The 22,548-nt window shown below is 46.0% G+C and overlaps 1 protein-coding gene across 1 annotated transcript; it reads right to left on the bottom strand.

The window, feature by feature from the left end:
- Nucleotides 1-1,904: 1,904 nt before the first annotated feature.
- On the bottom strand, nt 1,905-2,806 carry LOC149348920 (uncharacterized). The gene has a single exon (XM_089585945.1). The coding sequence runs from the start codon at nt 2,730-2,732 to the stop codon at nt 1,905-1,907; it is 828 nt and encodes a 275-aa protein (XP_089442071.1). The 5' UTR covers nt 2,733-2,806.
- Nucleotides 2,807-22,548: the final 19,742 nt, after the last annotated feature.

Here is a 22,548-nt window from a genome sequence, read left to right as displayed (position 1 = left end):
GTAGCCGCTGAAGAAGCATTGCATGTGTTGAATCCACGGAGCAAATAATTTGTTGCGTACTTGTGCATTGTTGCGTCAATCCTCACTGCAGTTCTCATTTGGTGTCTGGAAGACACCTGACGTAAGCTGTTATACGTAACTCAGCTATACTACGCGTTCTCAAAAACGTTTCAAAAGAAAAGCGAATCGTTTAAAATGCATCAAAGTACGCATTCTTATTCTCGTAATGTTGGAAACAGCGCCTGGACGGGACGAACAGATAGATACACAAGCCCAACAAGCCCAACTCTCCAGACTTCTGAAATCACCCCCCCCCCCCCCCATCCATATGCACATGCCGTTCTTTACTTCCCCGTTTATTTAGACACTCTTTTTTTTTTTGTCTTCCATGGGAAATGCCTTCCTTGTGTTTTTTAAGTTACTCCATTACATGTTTCGTGAACCACCGTTCTAGACACTCCATATTGAATGGCATGTGCATCTTGCTGCTATCCGCGCCTATACGGCCATTAACGTTGCGCTTTTTGTTTGTTTTTGCCAGCTGTGTTCGGTTCTAGTGGCTGACTTGACTGACTCATCTCATGTTATTTTGTGCGGAGTCATAATCTTTTTCTTGTCGGGCTTTTCTGAACTTAAGGGGGCTCTCAAACGAACGTCAGGTCAGCTTGTTCTGCGTTTGGCGTATTTCAGTTTCACAAGCGTATGTGTAGAACAACACATCTGATGGGCACCGCTTTCAGTTTCTTGACGTCTCCTCCTAAACTCAGCTTCGAGAAATAAGAGGTTAAAAAAAGCAATGGGTTGTCTCGTGTAAACAATGCATAAAGAATTTATTTTAATAATCCTATCATTGACTTTAAAAATAAGGGACTAAAAAGGTAGTAATCTGATTTCTATCACGCTCTCTTCTCTAAAAGGGAGTGTGCTAGAGGACAACTTACTCCCTTTTTACACCCATATAGGTGTATATTCGTGTCTAGAGTGTTTCTATGTCGTGTTTCCATTGGCGACAGTATGCGATGCCCTCTTAGGCGTAGAATCGAGGACAAAACCATTTCGCCGCCAAAACTTTGCGGTGCTGACAAAGCGAGACACGAAGAAAGATTTAGGCTCCATTCATATTTCCCCCCTTTCCGCGCGAAGACAGTCAATAGTACCCACTGCGACTAGCGCTGTCATGTTCCACGTCTTGAACAGGCATGACTGGGGGCATCGAGGGCGAACAGTGGCGCTGTTGTTCGTTCTCCTGGTGACTGTGCTTCGCGTCTCACTATGTCAGTGCACCAGGATAGAGTACGCGGATAGATCCCAAGCAGCATAGGCAATCGACTCAATATTGGAAATGGATGGTTCCACTCTTGTCCTTTGTAGCACCGGCTTTTTCCAATGTCTTTCCAATACTGGCCCGATTACCTATTCTGCTTGGGATGTAACGAGGTGGGCTAAGAGTTTGGAGCATGATACCCTTTTCAGGAAGGGTGCCAGTGCTATTGCTGCTACAGGGCAAGGCGTGATCTATCCGGGACACGACTGAATTTCTGCCCTTGCAACAATTTTTTAGGCAGTCTATAGACTGTTCATCGACTTTTGTCAATAAAATTTGCCAGAATGAAAGCTTGGGTGCTTTCATCACGTCCGTGAGTATTTTGACATCCAATCGACTTTTTCGCCTCTAATTAATTAATTACTCCACATGAACCAAATTGGACGGGCATCGACATTTTGTCATCCTCTATCATATTCAATTATTTTACTCAACTCTTCCTCGAACAACGTAAGGGCTGCCGACACGTTCTGCGTCCACTTTCTGCGGACACGAAACCGCGAACATAGCCAAGAAATGATTTCGCATTAACAACCCAGGATAGCTTTCGCCATTTAAACGCAGAGTGCCTTTATTCACGTCACCCTTTCATTATAAACTCCTCTATCTTCTTCATAGGAATGTCTCCCTTCTGTTTTTTGAGTTGGTTCATAACCTGCTCCTGAGACAACGGCCGCTCCAGACTTCTCACAAGGAACGGCATGTGCATATTGCTACGCTCCGGGCCGGCCCGGCCCATAAAGGTGCTTTTTTTCTTGCCTCTGCGCCCCCTATCCGGTTCCAGTGCCTGTCTCGAAAAAAAGCCGAAGATGCCCTTGTCCTTCTGCCCAGGGTCATTTACACTAGTCTCCTTTTTGTCCGGCTTTTTTGAAGCCCCCGGACTTCCAGCGGCCGTCACGTTATCCTTTTCGCGTTGTCCGCCCGTCGTTTGATTCTTCTGTCCTTGATCTTTATGACCGCCCGCAGTACTGGAAGGCAATTGCCCTTGAATAGACTGTTGACCAGGGGCGTTGGTGGCGTTGTTGGTGCCAGTTTCCTTTCCAGGGCCGCCTTCCTCCTTTCCAGAACTGTCCTTGTCAGCTCCAGTGATGTCTTTGTCCTTTCCAGTGGTGTGTTTCTTCTTTGCTGGGTTGTACTTCAACTTCGGACGTCCTTTCTCGCGGCCGCCGCCTTGAGTTTGTTGACCTTCAACCTCCTCGCCCAACTCCAGGGACTTGGCGTCGTCCACGAGGAAAGTACACAGGCATCCGTCCTCCTCACAACTCCAACGCATGGCCCCGAGCTCGGAGCAGGAGGCCGAGCAGTCGTCCAGGTCGCACCGCGAGTCTGGTTCCGCCTGACAGGTGTCCGGACCCAGAAGAAGCGAGACGAATGCAGCGAGGACAGCCAGAAGAACGGGGCAGTTCATGGCTGTTACCTCTGTACCACGTTGTGCCTGTACGGAGGCCGCGATGTGGTGCTTGCTCGTCTAAACTATCTGGCTCAGGCTTTGTCTTTGGTTAGGCTGCTCCGCATGGCTCTGCACGAAGAGAAAAAGGAAGAAAGAAAGAAAGAAAGAGAGAAAGGAGGAAAGGAAGGAAGGAAGTGAAGAAAAGAGGAAGAGAAGCAAGAAAGGAGGAAAAAAGACACAGAGAAAGAAGTTAGAAAGGAAGAAGGAAAGAGAGAAAAAGAAAGGAAGGAAAGGAAGAAAGAAAGAAAGGAAGAAAGAAAGAAAGAAAGAAAGAAAGAAAGAAAGAAAGAAAGAAAGAAAGAAAGAAAGAAAGAAAGAAAGGAAGGAAGGAAGGAAGGAAGGAAGGAAGGAAGGAAGGAAGGAAGGAAGGCAGAGAGGAAGACAGAAGGAAAGAAAGAAAGAAATAAAGAAAAAAGAAAGAAAGAAAGAAAGAAAGAAAGAAAGGAAAGAAGGAAGGGAAGTACGGAAGGAAGGAAGAGGGAAAAAGAAAAGAAGGAAAGAAAAGAAGGAAGAAAGAAAAAGAAAAGAAGGAATGAAATGAAGGAAGGAAGGGAGAAAGAGAGAAAAAGAAAAGAAGGAAGGAAAGAAAGACAGAAAGGAGAGAGGAAAGAAAATAAGATAGAAAGAGAGAGAGGAGAGAAAGAAAAGAAGAAAGGAAGAAGGAAGGAAGGGAATCAAAAATGAAGGAAAAGAAAGAAAGGAAGGAAGAAAGAAAGGGAGAAAGGAGAAAAGAGTGGAAAGGAAGTGAAATCAATTTTAGATCATTGCGGCAATTGTAATTTATCACTCTGGAACCAGGGACGAGATTAACAATCGTCTCCTTATGTAAGTGCAGTTTATGATGGGTCCCTGCTTTCTTTGTTGGCTGGTATCGTTGTCTAGCCCTCGAGCGCTTATCAGTGCTGAGCCGTTTTATGTGAACTAAAGCCAGCAAAACGGGCAGACTGGTGAAAATTGACTGAAACACACAGAATTAGTCTCATTGCACTCGGATCTGGTTTCCCGAGTTTCCAGACTTTTAAAGAATAACATCGAACTTACTTACTACGTATCGTTTCGTTATAGCTGACCCTGTCATTCTCGAACATTGAAACGTGGTTGGCACGTGCCTTTCGGTATAACACACCAGTCTATCGCATTTTAGTATTTCAGTAAATAGTAAGCAACCGACAGACAGACCTCGCTTTTCTCGGTAAAAGCTTTTTTTTTTGCGTGCAGAATACCTGTTCATCGACGAATTTTACATAATTTAGCTTTCTTGTTGGCAAACATTTTCCCCTACTGAGCCCCTTGAGACATATTTATTCTGCCTTGCTGAAGTAAAGGTAGGCTCCTTGTCAATGCCGTCTGGGCAACAAAGAGCGTTTTCTTCACTTTGACGCCGAAGATTTCGCAGGAATTTCGGTTTTCGTGTAAATCATTCCACACGGAAGACTACTTTTATTTCTTTTTTTCTCTAAAACGTAATTTACGCTAACTTTAGAACTCGTCGGTGTTGACTTCAATGCTCTGGGCCGGCGCAGCGAAGAAGTGCGCGGGAATACTTCACTCCGATTGACGAGCGTCAAGAAACACAAACGCACATATTCGCGCCTATTTTCACGTGTTCTCTGAGGAGGGCGATAATATTGCTGAAAAAATATTTTGAGTTATCAACAGAACAGTCTTTCTAGCAAAAGAAAAATTAATACAGATAAAGCTAAATTTATTCTCGGGAGCCGTACATGCCAGGACAAGAAGTGTACACTACCACACTAAACAAATTTTGGGTCCTTATTTACTTATTCCCGATGAGTAACAGATTATAGCTGAAGGACAGGAAAACCCAATAATCAAAAGGTATTATCGACAGATCTCACATGTGGTTTCGAATATTTGCAGTTTGCATCGTCTGGTGCTCCTGACAGTTTAGTCAATGTCGGTGTTTGGACATTTCGTCCTACTGTATAAATTTTACCTGCATGCTTGGGGTTCAGTAGCGTAGAACGTTAGGTCAGCTGGTTACTTAATGTGAAACATCGAGCTCAAAAACAAAAGGAAAAAGTTTGCAAAAGCAAAGAGAGCACAATGAAAACAGAAATCAAACAAGTCATGTCCGTGAATTCCCATTAAGAAATTAACCCATGGTGCGTCTCTATAGGCGACCACTCCAGACTTTAAATATAGTTCCGTACCGACCGGATGTAATGTCGTAGTCCCTAAATCTTGCCCTCCGTGAATGGACGAGATTCGATTAAACGCATTGGCCCCATGGGAGCCACTCGCGGAGTATCAAAGCTGGGACAGTCATCCAGTAGCTTCTCGGCTCCTTCTTCGATTCGGGAGTGATCGACTAAAACTCGGTTAAGGATAGAGCCTCCGCCTCGTGGCTAAGTTTCGACAAGAGTATTCCTCTCCTGAACTTCCCTCTAACGTTTAAGACGCGGCTGAGAAGAACTTAGTTTAGTTGCAGAGACGCTGCTATTAAGATATTAATGCGTAATTACTCTAAGAGTTCGTTGTTGCAATTACTTATTTCCTTGTGATATCTGACCTGAAAAAATTTGCTTGTGAGAGCGGTGTGCTTTCTCCTGCATGCGAAAAGTCACTGGTCCGACAAAGCTGACGGTGGCATGGAAAAGATACGTTTGTGCAGCATTTAAATAGTCTTTTTCCCCATGTGTCTTCGGTCATGATCAACATTTTCATTTGGGATAAGTGACAGTGGGCCACAAGAGATAACTCTATGCCAAAGACTTCCCGGAGTAAGCAGCGCAGTGAAAAAATGCCGCAAAGAACACCGCTACTCTTCCTCACAGTTTATAGTCTTTGTTCAGTGGGCTGGACGACTTGCAGGATTCGATTAGCTAGAGCTGTCTTCAAGAAAACAGCTAATCCTTTGTTGTACTTAGTACGTTTCCTTTGCCTAGGACTCATAACAGCTTAGTTGAACGCTCTGGTGTGAACCCCTAAGAAGCTCTTCACTGACTGACAGGTCACAGGACAACGTATTCTAATTTTGTGAGTGGAATAATAGAAGATGCACTGAAACACAGGGCCGAAATAGAAGCCTTAGCATATGACTACTTCGAGCTCTTGGGGGAGCTGCCTCGGCATCGTCATCTTCAGTTTCCGTCTTTCTTTCTCGAATAGAACATTCATTTTAGAAGAGGGCTGATGCGGGCTGGTTGGTATATGTTGACGTGAAGAATGTAACAACGCTAAGAAGGGAAAAAGGGACCGAGGGTTCGCGTCTTTTCCTTTCATCCCGTCTCGGCTCGGTTACATCATTTCCGTCAACATTCATCTACCGTGGCTCCGTACGGAAGACCGTTGAAAGCACCTCAAGAAATCAAGTTGTATTACTTTGGTTGACAAAGCTCCACCTTCATTTCTGGCAGTCGCGCTCAGCAGAACGTTTCAAAGAAACGATAGGCCTAACGATGTAGCGAAAAAATGCACGGCGGCCTATGCATCGAACCACAAAGGTATTTTGCGTTAGACTGCAATCACGGTACCTTTCCTTGCATTACATGCACGCACTACAGGTAAGTTGTAATACACAGGTAAGTATAAAAGTGAGCGCAGCAGTGGACAGCCTACGCAGCAGCTATAACTGCACAAAGTGAATGCCGCAAAACAACTTTCTGAACCACCCTATCGCTACGGGTCCCGGCGGCACAGTAGGCTGTAAAAAACAACTCTAGATTCTTTCTTCAAAAGCCGTGAGAGGTTGTAAAAGCTACTCCAGCCTCTTCACAGGCTGCTTTCATGCAATAAAGAGACGCCGGCTATAAATCAGGCTGCATCCTTAATGGCGCCAAAACTGATTTGGTCACATTCAAGACACCATTGCGCAGCGGGCAACATAACGGTAGTACGGACAATCCGCGACCTGATGTCCTGATTATAAGTTAATATAGCTTGTGGCGCGTGCGCTGTCGGGCTATTAATAGCATCTTCCAGCCTTATCAGCAGTGAGAGAGCTGAGAGCATTCAAGGCTCCACATGAGAAGACAACCAACCGATGGCTTTACCTGGCAGTTGTAGCAGGTCGCTCGAAGCGTAGCACCCGCTTTCAAAACAAGTCGAGTAAGAAGGCCTCAGCTTTCGAGATTCCTTTATACGTACTGCGCGCTGCTGTCGATCGGTATTGTGGTCGAAATCTATTGTCACGTTTTTTTCGAAGGCGCTCGTGAAGAAGAGGAGAAAGAAAGAAATGGGCGTGGCCCAGACGCACTCAGCTTACGGGAGCGGCGCGCATTCGATGACTCGACAAAACGTGTCGACGGTGATCCGTGGTGGGTGAGGTAGGTCCTGGTCAGGGTTCCGGACTTCCGGGGAGTCTAACTTAAAGTACGTCCGGGCGCTTCCGACTTGAGCCACAAAGATGCCAGCCGCGGGCTCCAGAGATGCCGTAGTGTCCGCAACTTTCAAACACCGAGAAGCATAGGAAGCCTAGGGCAAGCGTACGGTGCTGTCCTTCCGTCGTATTCCGGTGTACTCCGTAAAGTCAAGTCCCTGCAGAGCACAACACGTTCTCTCTCGCGGATTCGAGACGCGGCGGGGGAGCGCGAGAACGAAAAATAAAATCGACGAAAAGAAAACGCAGAGACAAGAACGCGAACAATCAAACACAGATGTGGCAAGTAACAATGGTAACCAGGTCCCTCCAGCTTCCTCGAGGTGCCCGTTTTCTAAGGTGTGCTGTTGTGTGTTTTGTGCGCCTAACCAAGGCGCACGAACATGGTTTCCTTTCGCACCCCGGCGTCGCGTGCGCCTTTTGTGAGCGCCGTCAAACCGGGCACACGGTAGCTACGCTCGAGCAGGTGTGTATTTCACTGATTACAAACCTGCCTTCGACGAGTTGCCAGGGCTGCCTCTTTGGCATTTTCATTAACTGGTTGCCCGTCAGTCAAAAAAGGTGCGTGCGTGCGTGTGTGTGTGTGTGTGTGTGTGTGTGTGTGTGTGTGTGTGTGTGTGTGTGTGTGTGTGTGTGTGTGTGTGTGTGTGTGTGTGTGTGTGTGTGTGTGTGTGTGTGTGTGTGTGTGTGTGTGTGCGTGCGTGCGTGCGTGCGTGTGGGGGGGGGGTGTGGCCTCGTAAATCATGTCCTCTCCTTTACCCCTCCCTCCTCGCCTGGGCTGTTGAATACGGAGCGTCTGTGTTCAAGCGATAGGCGGTGAGGAGGAAATGCGTGAGGGGAAAGAGTTACGCTTGGCGCGTTCTTCTCTTATTTGCCCTGACTTCTATCAATAGACTTTTGCCTTCATAATATGCCAGCGTGGTTCTCCGTTAGACGCCTACAGAGAGGAGTGTCCGAAGATTGCTCGTTTTATTTACCGGCAGACTGTCGTGGTCAGCGCTGAACGCGGGCGCGGTGTTATAAAGTAAAAAAATCGGGTTTACCAGACGCATGGCACACCGCAGCTTTTGGGCTCCGTAAATTTACATAAATACCCTCGAGTGTATAAGACTGAACTGCCGCCATCGTAACCCAGTTGATAAATCATCGAACGCGAAATTCGCAGGGCGTGGATCCGAATCCCACCGGCGACATGTTTTTTTTTTCTCTGCCTTTTAATCAAATATCTTTCAGCTATGAATTAATTACGCTATTCATTTATCACTGGTCAGCACCATAAATATAAAAGATAGAAACACTTCCCTATTATCTTTAGCTTCGGTGAGTGTTGGCTTCCTTAATATGTGCCATTAAATGGCTTCCTATGTGCCATTAAACCCAATACAACACAACACACTTCTTAATACACCGTGCGCTTTAGTGACGCAGTGTTACTATCAGAGAGTTTTCGAATAGGGTGACTATATCGGTTAGGATCACAGGGGAACAGCGGAGTTCCATGTGCGCAGGCGCTGGACAATAGCGCCCCTTCGGTTATTGCCCTGCGCATGCGTACTGGAGATCCGCTGTTCCCCTACGCCATTAATCGATAGAGCCATCCTATTAGAAAAGTCCATATTACGTCTTGCGACGTCCCGTTGCTATATGCGTTGTTGTATATGGTACGCGCATGGACATGTGCGTGTTGTTTCGGTCGCCTCATGCAGACATCCTCATTTCTCATCTTCAACATCTCCCTCTTTCGGCCTTTCCTCCTTTCCTTCCCCATTGCGGATCAATCCATCCTGAATCATCAAAGGCTCACGGAGGATAACGCGGAGGACAAATCAATCTAATTTTTGGTCTTTAAAGAAGTCTAGTTTATGGCTCTTTCTGGCTATGTTAACATCTGTCTGGCAGCAATAGATGTGTTCATTGATCAGAAAATTCGATTTAAAAAATTTAAAAAACACGTGACGTCAACACAGAAAAGGACTCTGTTCTCACCGTTTGGAAGTGAATGGCTGCTTAGCCAAGCTTCAGAGATGCGCGATAAAAAGTCAGCTTTTAGTCACCGCACTGTGCTTGCGAAAATGGCCGGTGGGGGCGACACTTATGCTTTCTATTTAAATTTTGTACACTGTAAACAGGAATTAACGTATGAGGGTATATGAACAGAGTAAACAGTACTCTGGCGGGCTCCCTAATAGGGCAGGGTATATGGCCCAAATCCCGGGATAGGTTTCGATCACTAAAAATATGGAATGCTTGCTGTTGGCAACGGAGTTATGTCCCCACCTCGAAGCATAGTAACATGATGAAGTTAGCAATGAAGGGAGCCTTTTAAAAGTGGCACCGTAGCTGTTGCGGTTAGCAAGTAGAGGAGATTGGAGCCTCGATTAAAGCCTTGGTAATTGCAAAAACTTCGCACTTCTTGAAGAGGTAATTTTGCCAACCGCATTTCATATTTTAAGTGATGGAAATGTACCCCACCTTTGCGAAAATTTCTTTAGACTGTCACTTCTATTAAGTCTATAGGCTTTCTATAGATAAATCCTATACATTGGTCTATAGGAAATACAAATGCTATAGACAGTCTATAGAAAATCTATAGATTTATGGCCATATACTTTTAGCAGACTTTTTTCTATAGACAATTTATAGACCTTAAATGGACAACAGGAAATATCTATAGGAGTGTAATACAGTCTATAAGAAGGGAATGATTAGCTAAATGATTCGAAAAAGAATCAGCCCTTGAAAGTGCTTGTGCAAGTGCTCTCGGCTCTGTTATATCACTGGACTTTGATGTATAAATTTCGTGTTCTTTTCAATGAAAACATTAGTTCCGAGTCAGCGCTCGTCTGTGGTGTCTTTCTTTTGTGCTTTCGTCTGTTTCGCGCTATACCACCTGCAATGAACTTTTACCAACTCACCCAGCTATCCATCCCTCTGCAATAGATAGTCTAGGGATCATTGTCATTTGCCCCGCCGCGGTGGCTCAGTGGTTACGGCGCTCGGCTGCTGACCCGAAAGACGTGGGTTCGATCCCGGCCGCGGCGGCTGAATTTCGTTGAAACCGAAATTCTAGAGGCCCGTGTACTGCGCGATGTCAGTGCACGTTAAAAAACCCCAGGTGGTCGAAATTTCCGGAGCCCTTCACTACGGCGTCGCTCACAGCCTGAGTCGCTTTGGGATGTTAAACCCAAATGAACCAAACCAATCATTGTACCATGGACTATGGATAGTCTCATCATCATCATCATCATCATCAGCCTGACTACACCCACTGCAGGGCAAAGGCCTCTCCCATGTATCTCCAATTAACCCTGTCCTTTGCCAGTTGCGGTCACCGTATCCCGGCAAACTTCTTAATCTCATCCGCCCACCTAACTTTCTGCCGTCCCCTGCTACGTTTGCCTTCTCTCGGAATCCACTCCGTTACCCGTAAGCACCAGCGGTTATCTTGCCTTCGCATTACATATCCTGCCCAACCCATTTCTTCCTCTTTATTTCGACTAGGATGTCATTAATCCGCGTTTGTTCTCTCACCCACTGCGCCCGCGTCCGAACTCTTAACATTGCACCTGTCACTTTTCTTTCCATAGCTCGCTGGTGGTGGTGAAAAACATTTATGGGAAATTAAGTTTTTTTACAGAAAGGTGATTGGGGTAGGACCCTATTGGCCCTTTCCCCTTACAACACTAGGTGGAGCCCCTATTCCGGTGCCCCATTGGCAAGCAACGCCGCCCGCGTCCGTTGAACCAAAGCCTTTTGGCTTTTTAGGTCTTGACAGCCGAGCAGGGCCGCCTCCCAGTCCTCTCTGGTGGGGTTGGGGCTGGGGGGGATACGGCGTCCTTGACTTTGGCTGAACGCTCTTTGTTAGCCTCTACGTTTCTGCCCCATAGGTGAGTACCGGTGAGATACAGCTGTTATAGAGTTTTCTCTTGAGGGTTATTGGCAAACTGCCAATATCCATGGCAGCACATGGCGGCATAACCATGGCAGCACACCCTGCCCCTATTAGGGAGTGTGCTGGAAGGCCGTTTACTGATTATTTACTCTCTTATAGGGTAATTCCCGTTTACAAAGTAGCTCACAAGAGCTCTGTTTTCCGCAAAGGTAGTCGCTTAGTAATTAGAGCGCTGTAATTTTCAATGCATGTCAACTTCAATTCTTACCATCTGCCTTTCTAAAGCCGCCATCTGTCTATCTGCCTCTTCGGTGGCCAACTTGCGAGACACACGCGTTTCGCGATGGCTGACTTATGGGAGACGAAACCGTCGACAGCTGCCACCTGTCGTGGTTGTAATTTCTAAAGCTTCAACGTTCCTTTCAAATGAGTTCGCTAATAAGGTCTAACTCAGTGCGTTTGCGTCCTTGAGCCGTCGAGAATTTATTTGGGCGACCTCCGTACGGTGCCGTTCACTGATATTGCGGTGCATGTTATAGAACGCAATGTGATCTAAATCAGTCTTTTGTTCTCCATAATACGGTGTGCGCCATATCTCACACCGTTGATCTGACTCATAAACTGTCATTAATCACTAATCATGGGCCATGTTCTGTGTAGCCCATTTCTTCTTCTTCATCGACTAGGATGTCATTAACATGTTTACGCAAAAGGCGTACTGGCGCTAAAAAACGGAGACAACACACACAATAGGACAGGACTGGCGCGTGTGTGTTGTCTCAGTTTTTTAGCGCCAGTACGCCTTTTGCGTAAACATGTCATGCTACGACCAACTAGCTCAAATCAAAGTATTGCTGGGATGTCATTAACCCGCGTTTGTTTCCTCATCCACTCTGCCCGCTTCCGGCCTCTTAACGTTACACCTGGTCCTTTTTCTTTTTATAGCTCGCTGCGTGTTTCTTAACTTAAGCTGAAGCCCTATAGGGGAGTGAAGTACAGTGTGCTGTATTATTTATTTATTTATTCAGGATACTCTTACGGGCCCTCAGTTAGAGGGTATCACATGAGTGGTAAAACACACAAATACATAATACGGAGTACAAAAGGCAAACAGCAATGGGGTTAAACTCCACAAAATAAAAGTGCAAGCATATTTATAAAAGGAAATAAAAATAGATATTTCATATATTACTTTGTTCATTGCCGATTACACGTCTTCATGGAAGCTTTCGACGATTTGGTCATCATGGCTGGTTGTACGCGCGTAGGCCTGCACCACCTTCAGATTGTACCCGTTATTAAGCCTAATTACGATAGCTGCCACCCTCTCGTTAATACTATAAAACTCCTCTATGTTGCCAGCTATATACTGATTTATGAGGAATCCCACACCTAGTTCTCGCCTGTCTGCTAACCCACGGTAGCACTGTACGTGCCCGCCCTTTGGTACTGTATACGCCTCATCTGTCCACCTAACCTCACTAAGTCCTATGACATTCCATTTAATACCCGCTGGTTCCTCGAGCTAGCCTCACTGGATAAGGTTTTAGCGTTAGACGTTGCCAGGTTCACTTTCCAATGGCGGCCTGTCCGGAGCTAGAGATTCTTAGCACCCTCCGCTGCGTCATATGTCTGACCGCCGCCCCGGTCAACTTTTCCGCAGCCACTGGGGACTGAAAGCCGATCGTTGATTGGGTTGTTCATACAAGGTTGTGGACAAGCACTACACAAGGGTGGCCAAATCCTTCTCTGGTGAGGGTGTGCGTTGTCGGTTCTGGCCACGGAGATCAGGCCACACCCCAGGCCCGGTTATGCAATTCCATCGACGTATGGAGAAATGGGGTGAGTTGAAAGCGACTTGGCAGGCGTATACTGTGTGGGAAACATTTTCCATGATCGTGGCGAAATGGGGATAAAAGGGACCTTTAGAATAGGGTCACCTTATTCTAAGTGGGCATGTGGTGTCTCTTTCTTGTTAGTGTCCTTGTTGCGCTGCCGTTCATTTCGCTTTATTCTAAGTGTTTATTAGAGAATTTTAGTATATATGGTCACCCTATCACGGTTAGGGGCATAGGGGATTTGCGGGGCGCCGCTCGCAGGCGCAGGACAATAACGTCCCTCCAGTTACTGTGCTGCGCATGGGCACAATTCCCCTATGCCCCTAACTGATATGGTCACCCTATTCTAAATGCCTTTGCAATGGTGTGCCGCGTTGTTTTTAACAAGAAGCGTCAGTTTGGGGTCATGATTGTGCTTCCGGAATGAATGGACAAGGGGCATTTTTCTGTGCACTCGCAAATTTCCTTTTCGAAAAGGTAAACGTGTGGCTGGCCGTCTCCGAAGGCTTGCGCGTGAATCGATCACCTGCGGCGTAGCGTGCCACGGAGCGAAAGAACGACCTGATAATTGTTACAAAGCGAAACACAATATACTAAGCCCGCTCAGCGAATTGTGGGTAATGAATATGAAGCGATAAATGCAACACCTTCCAGACGCTATGTAAGCAATTTGAAGCTTTCTCAGTGGTCAGTATACAGCTTTCGTAGTTAAGCAAGCCTGCTGTAATATAACCTTAGAGGGCTATAGACACCAAATTTTTGCTTGCGTGTTTTCTTCTTTCCAACGGCGCGCTAGACATTGGTATGCACGAAGCACCTCGTGTTATTCGCTTACGACCACGAAATAATTTGTAATTGAATTTCTTGTTGACGCTGTTTCAGTTTCATCAACCGAGCGATGGCTGTGACGTGTATTTGATGTTTAGGTCCAGTGACGCACAAAATAAACGGCAATATAACTGCTGATACGTCGTTCGCTGTAATGCTAGATATTGAAGCAGACTGGTTTCAGTGCTGTAATGGGTTAAAAGTATGTATCAGCATTTGTATTGCCGTTTTTTTTTTGTCTGTCACGTGACCTTAACATAATCTACACATCAGAGCCATCGTTCTGTTGATGAAACCGAAACAGCGTGAAAGTAGAAATCAAATTATAAATTGTTTATTGGTTGTAGGCGAAAACCACACGGGAATCAATGTATTCTAATGTCTAAAGCATCATTTGAAAGAAAAAAAACACGCGATAAAAATTGGTGTTTAAAGTCCTTTAAGTTATTTCCTGGTCCCTCTAAAGCAACCCCTGTTTGTTCCAGGAAACTTACGTAAATGCGTCCTCTCATCGACAGTGTGCCTGCGTATGCTCGACCTTCTGAATATTTTCTTCGAAAAGCTCGTTTTGGGAGTACTGCGTCCCCTTACAGAAAGGGTCGAGCTGATGGCGTGACAGCATAGTGTGTAAATTATCCGCACACAAGACATGACCGAGGCCATTCTTTTCTTCCGCCCCATTCGAGATTGCGCAAAGCATTCTATAGTCGACCCCATTTACCTCGAACGCGAGAACGATTGGAACGAAAGGGTTAAATGCGGCCCACTTGGAGGGCCTTTTCAGCCGGCACTGCGGGAAATGTACAAGCCCTGTAACACCGCTGCTGCTGTTCGTCTCTTTGTTTTTGTTGTTAGTCTTGTCGCTACCAAACGCTTTCTCCTGGAACAAAGTCCCTCGCAGTCAAAGCTGCCTGCTGTGTTGTCGCAAGCACGGAGCAAAACGAACAGAAGAGGCAACTCTGCTGATAATGATGCTTGTAGAGCTTCGTAACGCATCCGATAGATGGCATCACGACTTAAAGGCTTGGGTAGTACGCTCCCGCCTCCCCGGCTGTCGCTCACCGCTTCATTTTAAGGCGAAAGCCCTTAATACCTCATCGTTGTCTACAGAAGGTTGACAGCAGAGGTGTCACGCTTTTCTGTTGGTCGAAATGGTTATGGCGTCAGAGTTCACTGCTTCGCAGTAATGAAGTCACCCAAGGATGCCTGACGCCCCCTTTTGGAGCAGACGACAACTAATAAAATAGTTGTCGTTCGCTCCGACAGGGAGCGTAAGGCGTCCGCGGGTGACCACATTACATACCTCATCACTGCGAACAGAGCCATGGATGCAACCGAACTCATTGAAGCAGAGAGAGTCTTGCTAAAGAAGCAGTCAAAGTCGGCAGTCAAAGTGTAGTTGTAATGTGTAGTCAAGGTGTGTAGTCAGATAAAGCACTAGTACAGCACAAATGGTCTCGCAGTCAATGCCGAGCAGTGCGCCAGGAAAGGCTTTCGCCTTGCAGCACTTTAGAGAGCCAAAGTGCCCCCTGAATTTTTTCCAAAGATGGTTTCACCCTGGTCCTTTGTAGAACGGGCATTTGCCAACACATCTCCAATATTTGGCCGATTTGTTGTGCTGCTGGGGACGTTACTTTTATTATCCTAGCTACTTTCTCCACGAAATCGGATTCTCCAGCAGTCCACAGCAAACACCCTCATTGAATCTGATCAAAAACACCGCCCGTCTATCTACCTTCTTCCTTTCTATAGTTGCTATATTCTGAAAGCCGATTTCAGTGCATAAATTCGCGCTTCTAAAAGAGCTGTTCAGCCTTTGCTGTTGGTAGGAAAGGCCGCCTCAAATTTCTCCTTCTCGTTTATATTTTATTAACCCAGAGCATAAAGCGCTTTATTCCAGCCGTCAACATCAGGCTTACCGGCCATGGAAATAACAAAGGGCGATTTTCTTCGCGGAGTTCTTTTTCAGCATGTCGGCTGATCGATGTATTCAGTGATCGTTCGACACATTTGCTGCAATTTTCTTAGAATTAAGTGAAATGCAGTGAAGGCTAGTCATATTTTCATCGCCCACGGTCGGTTTTTCCGTCTTTTGCTTACTTGTAGCCTGCCTGTTATTTAAGCCATAAAAACGAGCAGTTGTGAAAAGAAGATGATTTGAAATGTAAAAATTACGACCACGCGACTGAAAGGGCCTAAATGGTTTACAGTGAAACGCAGTTGGCGCTCGCATTTGTTCGCAACGCAGTCAAAGGCTGTTCGCAGACGTGTCAGAGCCAGAGACTTATTCCAAATTTAACTGCCTCTCTGGCGCCCCTTATACGACTCAGTGCCGCCTCGAGGGAGAAAAAAAATATATTCCACGTAAGTGGTCCCACTAGGGGTGAGACCTTTGTTTTATATATATATGGTGGAGTGATTTTGTTGTTATAGAACAGTTAGTTCGACGTTATCTTTGAGATCTTTTCCCTCGACACGGACGCTACAGATAAGACACGACATACACTTACTGGGCACCAGCAAATAACGCCATCTGTCGGTCGCGAGTAGCGAGAAACGCGTAACTAAACCGGAATATATTTTAAAGTTGTAATTTTGAGAAAATTAGGTAGTCCCGAGAGATAACGGCGTGGTTATTATGGCCGACTCTTCCTCTTCGCTGCAAAATATGACTTATTAATGCTCCCTACGCCAGCATCAATATTTACGACGGCCATAGAAAAAGCAATGGGGTGTACTTATTTATCAAGGCAGATAATTTCATTGTCTCAATGTAGCCGAACACTCACAAATATTTATTCGTACAAGATTTTTTAGGCGACTAAAGGTTCGTAAACTTTTTTTTTCTGTAACTATCTAAGCGCAGTTAACGCTCCAAAAAAAAGCTACAAAACTAACTCGGCTACACGAAAGTGTTTAACGGCGTTCTTAAATATTCGTAATTAAAGCAATATCCGCCCCGACGTCATTTTTTGCTATTTTCTGCCCAATTCGCTTTTTGCTTGCTGCCTTCTGTTGGCCTTGCCTTCCATTACAGAGCATGCGAATAATAACGCGTCTTGGCCTTCAAGGCGCTTTGAACACATCAGTTGCGAAACTATCCATAAGGTCCATGTTTGCAATCAAGCGTCCTATTTGGTCAAAATCCGGAGGATAGCAGACTGTCACGCCACCTGTGCGTACAAACGAACTGAACAGCGCTGCTCAAGGCACGAACAGGGCGCAGATGTAATGCCGAATGCATAGAGTTAATATAACCGGCCGAATGCTACCGTCAGCTGACAGCCAAGTTCATAGGTGGCGCCATGATAGCGCTCGTGCGCATTCTTGCTTTTCGTCTTGTTTCGCGCTGAATTTTCCAAACATGCATCCGCTGCAACTCGCCCAATTCAGCATCCTTCCTATTAACCTCAATGAAGTGTCCACTAGAACTAGACAGTTTTTGAAGCGGAGTTTCTCTACGGTATGATAAAGAGTTCTGGTTGGTTTTTAACCATGACGTCTCAGGAGAAAGTTACAGGTGATATAGAGGCACAGAATAATTAATCGGAAAATAATTCCTAAAAAATAATGCACATTGCCCATGTTGAAAGAAAAACTGGTAATTGCGCAAGAAACGGGGACACAGAAGGCACACAAAAGACAGGACTGACGCCATCCTGTCAAATAGTAAATACGGAAAATACGGAAAACGGAAAATAGTTCCCTTAGAGGTTCAGTCATTATTCGGTGTTCTGCAGCCATCTTGGGGGCACGTCAGGCGCGTCTGCAAGGTACTCAAGTCTGAGTTGGCGTCAGTCCTGTCTTTTGTGTGCCTTCTGTGTCCCCGTTTCTTGCGCCATTACCAGTTTTTCTTTCAACATGAACCAACTCGCCCAAACTAGAGTTTTACTTGATCATTGCCCATGGGTTTTCTTTAGTTTTTTTTTTATCGCACGTTTACGATGAAAATTTCGGAAATTTCTCAACACTGGAAAATTCTTCGAAACTTATTCTACTACAGTAAGTGCAAGTTTAAACATGGACCTTTGTCAAAATAAGACACGTCTTACAAAATTTCCGCTTAAAGTAACTGTCCAGCGTGCTGCTTTTTGACTTTGCCCGGTCACCTTGTATGCAGGCAATGTGCGGTTGCAAGCAGTGGAAACTGCAAATTCAAGACACATGACAAGACAAGAGCGACCAATAAGACAAAACAAACCACCAGCAGCTGAAGGGGAAAAAGTCGTCATAATGCAGAGTACGGTTCGACGGAGATGTTTGCACTCTACGGTCGTCCCCATTCTTTCAACGGCAGTGACCTTCTTTCTACTGGCGGTTTACGTTGTAGCAGGCTGCACTACACAGGAGTGCGAAGACGAATGTTTCCCCCGAGGCGCCAAGGAGGCCTGGTGCAACGGACGGTACTGCATCTGCGACATCGACTTCCGTCCCCAAAAACCCGGGAATCCGTTTCCCACGGAAGAGGGGGAGACTAATCCCAATATGTAGCTCCAATCTCGTAACGCAATAAAATTCAGACCAGCCTATGAACAGTGTGCTTTTTTGCTGGAAGGCAGAATTTTTGCAATACTTGTTCGACTGTTCTTCAGGACTTTCTGGTTTACTGCTCGTCGGTCCATTCAAATAGACAATCAAAGATGAGTGAGGTATGGTACGTAGGTTTTAAAGGGCAACTGCACCAATTTTTCAGAATTTCGCTCTATTCAAGGATTAAAATCTATATAGGCTGTAGGTAAAGCATGCCAAGTGTACTTGCGCTAGCATTCAAAATAGTGACATAATCGCGATTGAGTTTTGCGCTTCTCCTCAAAGCGCCGGAGGAGTGCGGGGAAGTTCAGTGCGACGTCCAGGAAGGTATGATTTCAAATTGCCGCTGCAGGCGTTTATTTGTCGGAAATGTGCCGATACCTTCGATGACGTCATCATGCGCCCCTACTTGGCGTTGTGCGCTGCGGAGAAACTGGAAGGCCGTCGCGATTTGGAATTGGTGATTACGTCACCATTTGAAATGCTAGCCCAATAGGACTTCGTATGCTTTACCTGCAAGTTTCACACGTTCGACCCTTTAAGCTCTTCGATTTCTAGAACCTGTGCAGTTGCCCTTTAACGTTCTTGGTCTGCATGTATTTATGACGGACGGTGTTTACGACTAGTTTCCATCCCTTGCGGTCATTCGGGATTTTGGGTTCAGTAGCCGAACGAACGCCATCTACTCAGACGTTTTGATGGGTAAGAAAGGCTGCATTTGGTGGTTAATAAATTTTTACACTCTGGCTGGTGCAGTACTCTTTCCACTTTTTTTCGTTTTAAAGTGATTTAGCGTGAACAATGGGTACAAAATCAATAGAAAGAAGTGAGAATGCTTAAGACAGTCACCAGGTCTTTGTGCGTGTCTAGCTGTCAGCACGAAGACATGTTCATTTAAAAAGATTTCCAAGATTTCCTGTTGGACTAGTGGTTTAAAGTTAGTTTTTATTTAAGGTGACTAATAGGAAAAAAAAATGGCTGAGGCTTAGCTAAGGTTAAGCCTAGTCAGATGCGAAGCATATTGATGGCTAGGCTTGGTAGTACATGGCTTTCCTTGGTTGACGTTCATCCCGCTCTTCATCGGTCTCTGTGGCACGCTGAAGCTTTCGCTTCTCGTTCAAATCAGCCCTGCTTCTAGGCGGCATCCCAACACCTGGCCGCCTCGTAAGTGCCCGGAGAGCGAGTCAAGCTCAGCTTTATACCGCTGCTGTAGCGTCACGTGGTCAGCTGCAGCGCCTCTGATGTGGAGCCTCCACCGCCGCGGCCGACCGCGCGAGCCGGCAGCCCATCTCTCCTCTGCTGTGACGTCATGTTGTCACGTGGTGTAACGTGGTCACGCTAAAGGTCAATGGTAGCTCCACCGCCGCGCTCGACGGGCTGTAGTGTAGCTCTAGTAATATGCTTCGCATAAAAGAAAACGCTGTTATTGGCACGCGTAAACTGTCAGCCTTGTTTACGAACCAAGTTGAGCATGAAATTTGCTTGATTACGAGATTTGTAACATATGTGATCGCTGACAGCTTAGAAAAGGGGCGCTTTGCTTTGAAGGTAAAAAAATTTGCTGGCACGTCATCTTAAGAAATTACTTCATGCTTTTGAACAGGAGGCGCATCTGTGAAAGAATGGCATTCACGGACTATCTTAACGTTTCCAAGTATACGGCGCATAGCTTGCACTAACTGCCTGGCTAAGCTTGTTTCCTGCAGGCGATGTTGAGATGAGCAAGAAGCTAGGTAAAACATAAATGCATTCATGAGAGGCGAGTTTCTCGCTGAGCAGAAGAGTGCTTTCGATGCATCTAGACTGTCTGCATAAGATTTTTGTTTAATTTACTTTGTTTGTCACGCGGAATGCTACTTAGCTTCGTTGAGATATCAAGTTTTTGATGTTTAACGACCCAAACCTGCCTGTGGGCTATGAGAGAAGACCCGCCGCGGTGGCTCAGTGGTAAGGCGCTCGTCTACCGAGCCGGAGTACCCGGGTTCGAGCCCGACCGCGGCGGCCGCGTTTCGATGGAGGCGAAACGCAAGAGGCACCCGTGTGCTGTGCGATGTCAGTGCACGTTAAAGATCCCCAGGTGGTCTAAATTATTCCGGAGACCTCCACTACGGCACCTCTTTCTCTCTTCCTTCTTTCGCTCTTACCTTCCTCCCTTCCCTTATGGCGTGGTTCAGGTGTCCATCAATATAAGTGAGACATATACTGCGGCATTTCCTTTCCTCATAAACCAATTTAATTTAATTTAATGAGAGAAGCTTTAGTGGAAGCCCCGCGATTTATATGGAACATATGGGAATTTTTAAGGTGAATTTGACACGGGTGTTTTTAGGTGGATGGATGGATGGAAACAACTTTATTACACACACAAAAAAAAAATCTTCCAGGGTGGTCCCCTACTGGTCCAGGAGTCCACGGGCTAGTGCTTCACGTAAAGCCCGATCCACTAGCCATTTCTGGCCGGCGGGCTGAGCGGTCCGTAAATTTTTAGGTGAAATGAGGCCCCCGCAGCATGCGAGTCATTATCTGATGCATGTTAAACAGGAACAGACGACAGTGTCTTATGCAGCTGGGGGAAATAAAAACTGAACCTCCAGTTTAAATTTTTTACCGGACAAACTAGTAAAAATGGTTTGGTTTGGTTTATGGGGTTTAACGTCCCAAAGCGACTGAGGCTATGAGAGACGCCGTAGTGAAGGGCTCCGGAAATTTCGACCACATGGGGTTCTTTAACGTGCACTGACATCGCACAGTACACGGGCCTCTAGAATTCTCCTCCAAAGAAATTCCAGCCGCCGCGGCCGGGATCGAACCTGCGTCTTTCGGGTCAGCAGCCGAGCACCATAACCGCTGAGCCACCGCGGCGGCCTAGTAAAAATGGCTGAGGCTTAACTTGGTTAAGCCTGGAGAATGCGAAGCATCATCGTGTCGCGTAATTTGGAGGCGCACAACCACAGCGACGGCGCGAGGTGGGCCCCCGTTTCTCCACTGTCGTGACGTCATCGTGTCACGTGGTGTGACGTCATGTATCACGTGATTTGGAGGCGCACAACCACAGCGACGGCGCGAGGTGGGCCCCCGTTTCTCCACTGTCGTGACGTCATCGTGTCACGTGGTGTGACGTCATGGATCACGTGATTTGGAGGCGCATAACCACGGTGAAGGGCTGAAGTGGTAGCTAAAGTAGTATGCTTCGCATAAAAACACTGACAAATACGACGGGACAAAGCAATCTCTTTGAAGAATGCTAATTACGTCGCTGTTTGCAGCAACCACTTTAACGTCCAATAGATAAAAAAAAACAGGCATGACCAAACAGGCTCCTTGGCGCACTTGACAATGACGTCATATCAAACGAAAATACAGCTATATCGCTGCACACAGCACTGCGCGTCGCTTTCGCGGATTTATGTGGGCGTTCCTCCCATTTAGCATGGATCTTTAATGCTACACTCACCTTCTCACTGTGTTCGAGGTAAGAAAGAGAAAGTTGGTTTTATTCACAGAGGAAGGAAGAGAGGTCGGCATGAATTTTACATATTTCTTCGTGTTGCTGCTTCTGAAAATGTAAATAGATTCAGCTTTAATCATAATCAGCTTTAACCATCGCACTGCCAGTGTAACAAAAATGAAATCTAATCTAAACTCCCCTTACTCTCCACTCGCCGTAAGCTATCACGCATTTGCCTCTTCCATAAAATTTACTATCACAATCCTTGCCTGAAAGCCATCTGTGTAAAGGCACCATCTTTCATCTCGCCTCGCATAGACCACAATCAAAAAGTAGCTGTTCCACACTGCCGCACAGTGACCTGCTCTAATTCCTTCCTCCCTAAAACATGTCGTGACTGGAATAATCTTTCACCCACAGCCACCTGTGTTAGCGACACTGCGCGTTTTAAAAGCAAATTAATCGCACTGTTAGAATCAGACCAATTGTGATATGTTGTTTACTCATATATAGACTACATAAGGTTTCTTTTTTTTGTAATCCTTTTATTTATTTCTTTTTACTCCTGTACTTTTGTTCTCAATGTTTTCGTCATCTGTCTCTAGGATCTTTCAATATTGTTCGTATATATAGCCCTGTTTTTGATCTATGTATTGTTTTCTTCACTGTCCCACCCCCTCTGTAATGCGAAAGCCCTGAGGGTAAAATAAATGAAATGAAATGAAATCATCATCAGCGTGACTCGGCCCACTGCCGGGCAAAGGCCTCCCCAAGTCTGTGCAATTAACCTTCTACTTGGCCAACCGCGGCCACCGTATCCCCGCAAACTTCTTAATCTCACCCGCCCACCTAACTTTCTACCGCCCCCTGCTACGCTTGTCTTATCATGGAGTCCA

The sequence above is a fragment of the Amblyomma mixtum genome, chromosome 4 (assembly GCF_055824585.1).
Source record: "Amblyomma mixtum isolate Tamu chromosome 4, ASM5582458v1, whole genome shotgun sequence".
NCBI classification, from domain to species: domain Eukaryota; kingdom Metazoa; phylum Arthropoda; class Arachnida; order Ixodida; family Ixodidae; genus Amblyomma; species Amblyomma mixtum.
The sequence above is the reverse complement of the archived record's forward strand: the minus strand, read 5'-3'. Positions and strand labels throughout refer to the sequence as shown.